General features: G+C 36.2%; 1 protein-coding gene across 1 annotated transcript; it reads right to left on the bottom strand.

Annotated features, from left to right (window-relative positions):
- Window positions 1-2101: 2101 nt before the first annotated feature.
- Window positions 2102-5694, bottom strand: LOC125723531 (homeobox protein Hox-C10-like). Its single transcript, XM_049000208.1, has 2 exons — window positions 4725-5694; window positions 2102-2915 (listed from the first exon to the last, which is right to left on the bottom strand). The coding sequence occupies exons 1-2, from the start codon at window positions 5452-5454 to the stop codon at window positions 2638-2640; spliced, it is 1008 nt and encodes a 335-aa protein (XP_048856165.1). The 5' UTR covers window positions 5455-5694; the 3' UTR covers window positions 2102-2637.
- Between the last annotated feature and the right edge of the window lie 5316 nt (window positions 5695-11010).

Below are 11010 nucleotides of genomic sequence, written 5' to 3'. Positions count from 1 at the left end.
ACTATTAGATCAATAACCGTCATAAGTCTATAACACAAATAGGCCTGCACCTATTTATAGTATTTCAAATAAATTCCTCTCATGTTTCAGACTTAATGAATAACATGTTGTCTGTCTAACAAAGCAAAATTACATAATTTCGCTAGAACCGTTACAGTTCTGCAGGAACAAATCTAGTTAAAGTGACAATATCATGCTCGTTTCCAGAGAACAGTGGTAAACATCCAACAAGAATCACACACTAACACGACTTGTCGAGATTACCGTAGAAAGGCAGTTTTCGATTTAGCTTTGTCGATAGATTAACATTGTGAGATATAACAACAGACCAATCTTAGGTTGGGAAATATATAGAACCCATGAATATACCGCTTCAATATGACAGTTGGAAGGTTTTCGCACAAATATCAGGACAACACCATCAGGAGAGTTTCGAGGAGAGTAACTATATCGGTGCCATTTCTCTTTCCGTCCAACGCGGCTGACTTGAAGGCCCACACTCAGAGTAGCTTTTTCGCGGATACAGACGCCCTAAAACACCTCCAGCTTATGATCTTGCCGGTCAGCCTAAATCGCAAAGTAAGTTGAGCAGTAAAAAGCGACTGAAGGTTACCCCGTGATGTTTACAACCCATTCTTTCTTGCAGAGCTGTAAGACTTTTAGTGAGCGCCACTCAAAGGAACCAATAAACGTAGGAATAGCCGTGGATATAGCCGTATAGTTCATTTACAATGCCATTTGCAAAGAGTTCAAAATTGATTGTATAATATAACGGAAATGGACGCCCTTGATGAACACAAACTGACGTAATCAAGGCAGTTTCTTGTTGATGAGCCAGGAAGCCAATCCCAACAACATGAAACTACCTAAACCACGCAGCAGCTGCACGGAGCTGGCGATCCGATGAGAAACACACGAACAGTCACAAAGTCTGCTGGCATTTAACACAAGAAAATCCATCCATCTCACAGCGGCGTATCCTGAAGGGCGTCACGCGGAGGTGAAGCTAATTTCGCAGAAATATGCAGCCTTAAAAAACAAGAAAACTCTTTGGGAAGTCTTCACATACTTATGCAATTCTTATTGTTTCTTTAAGACTCCCAAGCAAACGTAGCCATTTCCTATATTCACTTAGATAAAACACATTCTATCGGATGTGGAAATGAAGCAAAAACAGCGGAAAGTATGAACAACCGGGACTGTCACTCACAATGATAGATAACTCATAATAATACATGTACAATAAGTTGTCAATACATAAATCATAAACCTATATTCAAGTACGCCACAAATGTTATTTATGCTGAAATACAACAATTAGTAATACGTTAATTCAGAGGAGCAGAAAATTATTAATTTCAAAATCATAATTACCCAGACACCATTCGTTTGGTTTCCTGTTGTATTTGCCTAATATGGTCCTGTAGTGTAATACAACAAGTCGAATGCCTTACAAACAATGTCTTGCAAATGCGCTAACTGGCATATCCACTGAGGCTCAGTAGAAGCAGATCACCAAGGCTCAACAAGAAACGCTTAAGACCGTGAACAACGTGCACATCAACAATTCTCTCCAATTACTTAATAGACAAACAAAGCAAAGCGTAAAAGCAAAGTAAAAGCAAATTCTTTTCCCTACCTTTTTCCGGATGCGCGAGGTTCGTGATTTGTATATTTATTTATTGATGATTCCTATTGATTCCATGGATTTTATTTGTTGTCGTGATTGTGTTCCTCTATTCTGAATACAATCCTCACGGTTTGATCCTGCAGAATAACCACTGTAGCGACCCGTGAATCTAGCACATCGCAAGCTCAAATCTGTGGATCAGCCCGCCTCCTCACCTTTAAGTGCATCTTACTGCAGCGGCACATTATATTTGCAGATCATAAAATCCACCTCGAGCTCTGTATAAGGATCGTCTTGACATTACTATTTTATGAGCCTGACTTATTGTGGTCACCTGGCTAATATTTAAATCAACGTTATAGTCCTCTACTTCTATTATAACTGCAAATATCCCTCTCCCTCTCCCCATTCTCTCTCGTTCTTGGGGAAAGCCATAAATGACAAACAGGGAAAGGACAGCCTAAGAGAGGAACTTTTCCAAAACCCGTTTTATTTATCAAACGGGGTGTATATTTCGTCCAGTATAGACGGAGAGGTAAACATAGGAAGAACATGCAAGTTATATTGTCAGGCATTACATTAACCGCATACAAAATAAACAAATAATACAGTAATCAGTTAACCAGCAAAAACAGATTAATTTTAACAAGACAAGTAGTACTGTATATCATGAAATATACTGAATGAAAACGACACTAGAAGCACATCACGTTTTGAACAAAAAGCACAGACAGTTATTAACGCTATAACATCTAAGAATGCGCACTGCACATAATATGCGTGAATTACTATAGTTTTTGAAGAATAAGACTCTATTTTGAACTGCAGACCGCAAAGTGAAATTATGTTTTTTTAAATTTTATTGTTTAAGTGCTTTGATCCATCTTCTCGAGACTGTTAATAAAAGTCATGAATTACTGCATTCTCGCACGCGAGTTTTACGTGTGTTTATTTATTTGGAAAGTGATGGTGGTGACGAGGATTGACAAAAGCATTAATATACAGATTTAGGTGCACTCATAGTCCGACGTGAGTTCACGCACGCGACTCTCTCTATTCATTTTCTTAAGTTTCATTCTGCGGTTCTGGAACCAGATTTTGACCTGTCTGTCAGAAAGGTTGATGTTGTTGCTGATCTCCAGTCGGCGCTCGCGAGTCAGATACATGTTAAATAAAAACTCCTTTTCCAGCTCAAGCGTCTGGTGTTTTGTGTATGGACACCTCTTCTTTCGTCCACTTTTCGCTGTCAGCCAATTTCCTGTCGCCTTTTCCACATTTGTGATCTCTGCAGAATAATCAAAATAAATTAATCAAATAAGTGTTGCTATGACTAAATACAGTCAGTCTAGTACCGTACTGATTCCTAAGTAGTGTAACATCATTGCTCCCATAATGGAATTTTTTACGTACAAATTGACCAAATTATCAAAATCTAAAAGGTGAATACTGAGAAAAAGAATCTAACTGTTATGTAAATGTTTTTGTAGTAAAGTTTATGTTAAATTGTACTTTCTGTGTATTTCACATTTAATATAAGATTTTATACAAATGTGTCAGTTTTTTATTTAAATGTATTTAATTTTTTTTATCAATATGTTCGTTATTAATTATCCTTGAAAATTTTTCGCAATATTGTGCTTTGTTTGATGCTTTGTCGTCCATAGCGTACAATTATTTTAACTAGTTTATAATTTCGTAATTACTATTAAGTTCAATTTATGCTGTTAATGAGACCAAAGAAACATGTTTGTAACCAACAAATTTCTGCCGATCGCCTTTGTTTTCCCGAAATTACACGGTACCAAGGTTAAAAAAAATCTTGTTTCTCGAATCCCAAGTCTCGCCAAAATAAGTATCACTCCGCTCATTATCTTTGGCTAGAAATGGTCTGAATGAAAACCTATATAATATTGAAATCTTTCACAAATTATTTAGCAAAAACATCGACTATAATGTGCTAAAACACAATAGAAATATCAGATTAAAAGTAAGTTCGTTTCCATTCTTTCATCCAGTTTGATTACTGGGTTACCAGAGAGGTAATGTGACTCTTATAACGTGACTCTTTTGTTTTTGGAAGGTAGAAATGTTTGTATTAAACTACTTAGAAAAGTAAGCAGCAATTTAACTGTAAGAAATCAATAATATAGCATATCATTTGGGCAAATACAGATAGGAAACACGCATCTCCCTGTTACTTAATTTTCGTCTTATGCCAGCACCATCAATACCAATATCACTGACAGTGCTAAGAATAACAAATAATTCAAATCTACATTGAGACTGACATAAAAGCTCATATGTATTTAGAACTATATAAGGAGATGGGAGCAGCAGTGGTCTTAGGCTCGGCAGTTCATTGTCAAAGTGTTTACAATTGAAAATACGTCACTAATTCAACCGTCAAAATAACAGGCCTATTTCAAACTTTATACTTTACATTATATTACGTTAAGCGTGTGTGTGTGTGTGTGTGTGTGTGTGTGTGTGCGTGTGTGTGTGTGTGTATGTGTGTGTGTGTGTGTGTGTGTGTGTGTGTGTGTGTAGAATCAGCTAAAAACAAACTCACATCGATTGCGCACGCACACAATTAGTCATCAGACGTTAAAATTAAAATAGATAATAAATAAATATACTTATCAATGTCTCAATAATAAAATCAAGAAACAGCTAATATATTAACATTAATAATAAGCACATTGTGAAACGGTAAAATAGAGCACCAATAAAATAAAAAGTATAAAAGTTTTTAATTCGTATGGATTCAACATTAATATTCAATTCATAATGAAATTTTATTTTTATCCCACGGGTTTTGCATTAAATGGCTTTACTTGATTTTTATTACTAATATCTAACTTAAGTATTTGCATTAGAAAAACATCAACAAAGTAACGTTGTAATTTTCCTTACATCTCTGCATACATTTAAACTAATAAATAAAGTAATAAACGTTTTTTAAAAATCTGCATTCCAGCTTTTACAAAGTTTTATATCTCTATGCGCATGTAGTGTGTGGGCGTGTATGCGTGTGTGTTTGTGTGTGTGAAAGGAAGAGAGGGAGAGAGAGACAGAGAGCGCGAGAGACGGTTACCTCTCACATCGTTGTCCGAATTGTCGGTGCCACTGTCCATCTTGGATACTTTCACCTCTCTTTCTGGCTTCCCTGTTTCCGAGCTGTGATCCTCGTGTTTTATCTCGGCGTCGAGAAGACTTTGCTTGCCTTTGCCAGTATCGGTGAAGGGTTGCTGAAAGGATTTGTCACCGGGAGGTATCACGTTGGTTACCGAAGCAAAACTTGGCACGATCCTGTTCTCTACATGTTGCGTTACACCTGAGTTCTGATGATTCAGAGTGAAGAAGTTCGGCACAGGTACCGGAGAGCAATCAGACAAAGTACTGTTGGACAGTCGGGTGTAGGTAATTGGTTCTGTACTCTGTTTGTTTAAATCATCGCGGTACACCGGGCACACAGTCTTCTCTTTGACATTGTCCGTGGAGAAAGAACAGGATGACAGGGGTACGGTAACAGATTCTTGTACTACAGGAGAAGTTTTGGGGTCTTCTCCCCAAGTGTCCAGCTGAGATAAATAATGCTGCTGATGGTAGACGCTGCGAGACAATCCATTCGGAGAAGCCTCGATTTGTTTGGAGACAGATGAACCTAAAAGTCCGTAATTTCTCGTCAGAGGACAGCCATACTCAGCATCCGATTGCATATACATTACAGGACTGTTGCAGTATCCCTCATCTCTGTAGGCGGAAGATCCTCCTACCAAGGAATCCATGAGAGAACCCGGGGCCACGCTGTTGGGACATGTCATGTTAGTTATTTATATAATATTAATTCGGAAGCCAGAAGTTCGGTTTATTTTCGAGAAGATTACGACAGTAGGAGTCTGACATTTTTTCGACGTTGCGGGGTGGAGAGAGGACATACTAAAGGCTTGGGAAATGATTGCGGATTCACCGTAGCATACCACGTGGTTTTCAGACCAATAGGGGTTTGAAAGTGGCCTTGATGCTCAAGACCACGTTGTCGTCATCAGGGTCAAGTTGGTAAGTTGGCGATGCTTTTCATGAAGCAATGGCGCCATCTAGACTGTTTGAATGCGTAACTGCACTCAAGCATGAAAACAATGGGAAAAATGTAGAGGCCCTCAAATTAACGAAAACCAAAAAGTGGGTTTGAAAGCATGTATAAATATGAGCAACGAAGAACAAAATGGGGGATAAAAAATATATTGATTTAAAGTCTATAGTTTATATTTAAACAAATTTAAACCGCGTATTATGCTAGCTGACATCAGCTTTCAAAAATAAATCTATCAAGTCAACAAAAAAATAACGACTACACATCTTAAGAGATTAACATTATTATTTTATTATAAAATCCTGTTTTTTGTTTGCTATCTGAAATAAGAAATTAATTAATTGTAATTATGGTTAAAGAAAACAAGGATATCTGTGTTAAATCATTGTTCGTAGCGCATTAGGATTTAGTATTTTTTTGTCTGTTATTCTACGTAGTATTTGCATTATTTGTAAGTAGCTGGAGTACAAAATGATATAATCCATCAATACCGATTTAGATTTTTACCGCTAATACTAGTAAAACAATTGATGACATATCCTGATAAAAAAGTGATATGATAAAACCACAGACGGTAACAATTATAACTAACAGATTAGTCTGCACACTATCTGTCCATCATCTAACCGATCAGCCAAGTCAGGGCGGTTTACATATCGTGCAGATGTAAATTTAAAAAAATGTTTATTTCAAATAAACACATATTCGTGTTACGTTTATTTGATTTTTAATTACTAAAACTAAGGATTCGGAAATTAGATGTATTCTAAATCAGAATTCAGTCTGATTCTTGAACAGGATTCAGAAAAAAAGCTTTCTTGAACCGACAATACTCAGATTTTGAAATAACAAAAAAGACGGAGAAGCAAAACGACAAGAAACGAACTGGAGAATTTATAATCATATTTTAAAGGCCAATATGATAATATATTCTTTTGGGCAAGTTAAAAACGCAAGCATCGCGTGCAAGCTCTACGCGTAAGACACCGTTTTTACAATATATATTTTTAGATTATCCTACTTAACCGTTATTATTTGATGTTCGTATAAGTAATATTCAACGAATACAAACATAAACGTGAGTTTGTTTTGTGTGGCAAATAATATAACAGATGGTCAAATAATTTGAGGATTAGGTTTCCGTAGGTTGGCCTATACGCCTGTGAGGGGAAGTTATATCGCCTTAAAATGATTCGAACATTTAATTCACACTGGTTATATTTTATTCCAGGTGTGGTTATGTTCTGTCGTCTATAACGCATATTATGAAGTACATCTTAAATATGAAATTGGGGAAGTTATTCTTCAGCTGATTTGGGGTACGTTTCCCAAATGCTTCATAAAACTAAGTACTTCGTTATCTAGTGTTTCCCGAAACCCTTCGTAAGTACTTAGTAATCTCGTTCGTAAATTAACGAGCGAGCCAACTGACTCGTTATTTTCTACGTCGTTCTTTATTTGAACTTTTGCCTGCTGTTCTGTAACAGAGACACAGAGGTCGCCCGAAATGAATCACTAAAAGCACACTGACGCACAAAAATAAGAACAACAACATTCTACTACTACTACTAGTACTACTACTACTACTACTACTAATAATAATAATAGTTTTACACTGAGAAGTAGGGTACTAATGGTATCTGAACTGTATATATTTTTATTAGTTTCAGGTACTATTTTTCAAATCCAGTTTTCAGAACATAATACGCGTATCACCATTTCTATAGATTATTTTATAATTTAATATACTACGTGTTAAATTGAAATATAATACTACTTTATGTAGTGAAGACATTATTTAAAATAATATGGATCTAGCAGCTATCGCTGGTTGGACCGCTAAAATTCCATGACTTAAAATGATTTTTAAAAAGCAAGTCGTATTTCTCCTCCACGGAGATCGCGTATTCACCAAGATAGAATGAATAATTAGGAAAAATGATTTCTGTTAGATGATTTATTTCAAGTATGTCTGGTGCTTTAATGAATTTTTTGTATTAATAATAATTGTACAGACCTTCTTAAATTTACATACCAAAACTGTTGCTCGACGATGACGATCTCCTTGGCGATAAACATTTATCACAGGTAAGATATTTTCATTTTCAAGAATCTGCTAATAACAAAAATAAAAAAATGCATAAAATGATATTGATTGTCTTTTTTAAAAAAAAAAAAAAAAAGAAAGAAAAACCTTAAACTAAATTGATCGGCCAGGTGTATGGTGACCTTTGTCTTCTTCCGTGTTTTTCTGCATCGTTGCTGCACGTCGGTTTAACAGTTGGATTGCAGTCTGAGTTTCAGGGATACCGACAATTAGGTCACTGACAATGACCCCTGGATAACACTGAGACGATCCACTGGAATGTGTGCATTTCACTGTTTTCATCAATAAATATTTATATCAGAAAAAACGAGTTTACTTTAAAGCCGACCTGCTATTTTGTTCTTTGATTCTTCTTCTATTTCTGAGAGGGAAGAAAGACACATTTGAAATGTTTCTTGGATTTAAATAATAGGCAATTGTGCATTTTAAATACTTTCTTAGGACATCTAACTTATTTAGACGCATCTCATTATTGTATATTTCATTTAATCAAAACAATAGGCCAACTCAATAACTTACACATAATGATCAATTGATGTTTGTCGATTGTTGTTATTTTTCGACAAGAGAAACGCCGGGGTTTCTATATGTGTTATTTGGAATTGATAACAGACAAAAACGCTTTCCTATGGAAATGAGGAACACGTTATGTCAAATGCATAATAAATTAACGAAAAACATATGCAACGTATACACGTGTATCGGTTGCGTTTAAGTATTAAAACTCGTATTCATTTGTTGACTAATGTTTCTATATTCATCATTTAAAAGACAATAACATCCCCAGTAGAAGCTGCAGCTAAATCGCTGAAATGGGAACGCGCTGAACACGTGACAGGCAGCGGAAGGAGCCTGGATCCACTTATGCAGAATTTGTCCCAGGCCCCGCGTCGCCTTTGGTCCGGACGCTCTAAGATGTGGGTTTTGAGTTTTCTTTCATAAGTATATATTGGCTGGACGTATGACATGGAAATAAAAACTGCGGGTCTGGACAGTCATGTCTGTGTGTGTGCGCGCGCGTGTGTGTGCATATATATATATATATATATGTGTGTGTGTGTGTGTGTGTGTGTGTATGTATATGTGTATGTGTATACATATGTATAAAATATACTATATTTATATACAGTATAGATATACTATTTATATATAGCATACTTTTATATATAGTATTTTAACCAGTATACTAAATAGATTAAATGTACTACTGTACTACTATTATTGTACTATGTATTGTACTATGCACCATGTATTACTATGTATTACTGTGTATTACTGATACTTTGTATCGTGAAACAAATTAAAATAACAAATGACATGTGCCATAGCGGTAACTTGTGTCATTTAATCTTGGCGCTTATCTTGAGTGCGAAAAGACCGCTGATTTTATTTGCAAGATCTTTTTAATCAAAATCAATCACTTTCACGCTTATTTCAACCACAGATGTGTTCACTTAAAACTGGGTATAATTTAATTAAAGATCACACAGGATACGGCTATATTTATATTTATAAAAACGAATTGGTTACTTTTCACTACATTCCCATCTTGTATTAATATTCTTTACAACTTAAAGTAACACTCCGTAATATAAATTTATGTAGTACACAGACCCGCTACTTTGATTGAACCATCTCCTTAAACGTGTCCGTACATTACTATATGATACCGTACTATCAGATTTATCGTGTGAATAACAAATTCAAGACAGATGTTTCAAAGTGGCTAAAACTGATTTGATTCCCTGTACTCATAAAATACTTACTTTTAAAAACACATCAACCCACCCACCCACACGCACACATAAACTTGGCCGCTCCGTGTGCTGTACCACTAATGTTCGCCTCTATCGGTTGAAGGCAGAGGGAAAATTAAGAAAGGGCTATTTCATAAACGATGTTATTATAAATACTGAGTACCAGTCTTACATTTCAGAGGAAAGCGTACGACAGTGGAATCCAACTAAAACCTGTGATTTCCAAAAGTGTGGAAATCGAAAAGACATACCCGTCTGTTTATGGCTCTGAACTGAAACAATATTCATGTTGTTTGAGACTAAAATTGTTCATGGTCCCAGCGTAACAGTAACATGGAGATCCGCGCGCCCTAGGCCAATGGCGTCACAAAACGCAAAGTTATTCCAAAATTAAGAACCTTCTATGTCTAGGAACCATGCAGGAGTCTTAGCTTAAGTGCGCAGGCTGAGCCTTTTTAAATGAAATCTTATTACTCAAGAATTTTTTAGATCGTTATAATTTAATTTCTGTCGAATAGCATTACTTTTTATAAGTATACCTGCATACTGAAGTACAGCAACACGCTAACAATCAAAAGCAAGACCGTTACAATGAAACGGTGAAATTGTTCGGCAGCAATAAGCCCGTTTCCAGTTTGGGTATATATGCTTAACATTTGTCTGTTCTCGTGAAAATATAGGATATGACGTTGTTTTTAATTTATATTACTGACAAAAACATATCCAGAGGCTTCAACTTATATGGTCTTGCATGTAGTTTACACTTGAGTATTCAGTGTTAATATTTGTGTTATTTCATTTAAGCCTTTTCCCACAAATTCTGAATAATCAAATATTTTAAATAGCGCGGTATTCATAGTTTCGTTCCCATTTACGCTTTCGTATTCGTCGCCTTAGATAGGCAATGAAAAAATTAATTGGCTAACCGAAATACAGCACAGTTGGATTAACCATTCACGGCACTGCGCAGGTGCCACCTTTTGGCCCAAATTATGTATTACAGATTTCTTTATCACGTCAGTAGGAGACGAACACGCCTTGTGGGTTATTAGACGCATCCCGATAGAATACAGCATCAGTGACGCGATACCTAGCGCTGATGGGTAGATGCTTGAGCGGGCTGATGATAAGGCGCGAGCTGAAATCAGCCAAATAAGTCGCCAAAACGTCCACTTCGGCTTTATAAAACTGACCGTCGTGCGATTCAATTTCACAATAACACCAACGATTATTTACGCGTATGGTTCATTTGTAGGAGACGTTCAGTTCTAAATATTTATCTATCTATGACAGTGCACTATGCATGTAATTGAACCAACTATGTTACATGCTGTACTTTGATATGAAACGAAAGTTTCACAGATGTCCCTTTGGCCCGAACCCCACCCCACCCCCCCCCCCCCCCTAATTCTTATTGGCTTTC

Source organism: Brienomyrus brachyistius, unplaced genomic scaffold, assembly GCF_023856365.1.
Source record: "Brienomyrus brachyistius isolate T26 unplaced genomic scaffold, BBRACH_0.4 scaffold50, whole genome shotgun sequence".
NCBI classification, from domain to species: Eukaryota; Metazoa; Chordata; class Actinopteri; order Osteoglossiformes; family Mormyridae; genus Brienomyrus; species Brienomyrus brachyistius.
Note: the sequence above shows the minus strand (reverse complement) of the source record. Positions and strands in the feature narration are given on the sequence as shown.

Coding starts and splice junctions, on each gene's coding strand:
- LOC125723531 (XM_049000208.1), bottom strand. CDS start 5,454: ATGACATGTCCCAACAGCGTGGCCCCGGGTTCTCTCATGGATTCCTTG. Junction 2,916..4,724: donor TTCGGACAACGATGTGAGAG/GTAACCGTCTCT, acceptor ATTATTCTGCAG/AGATCACAAATGTGGAAAAG.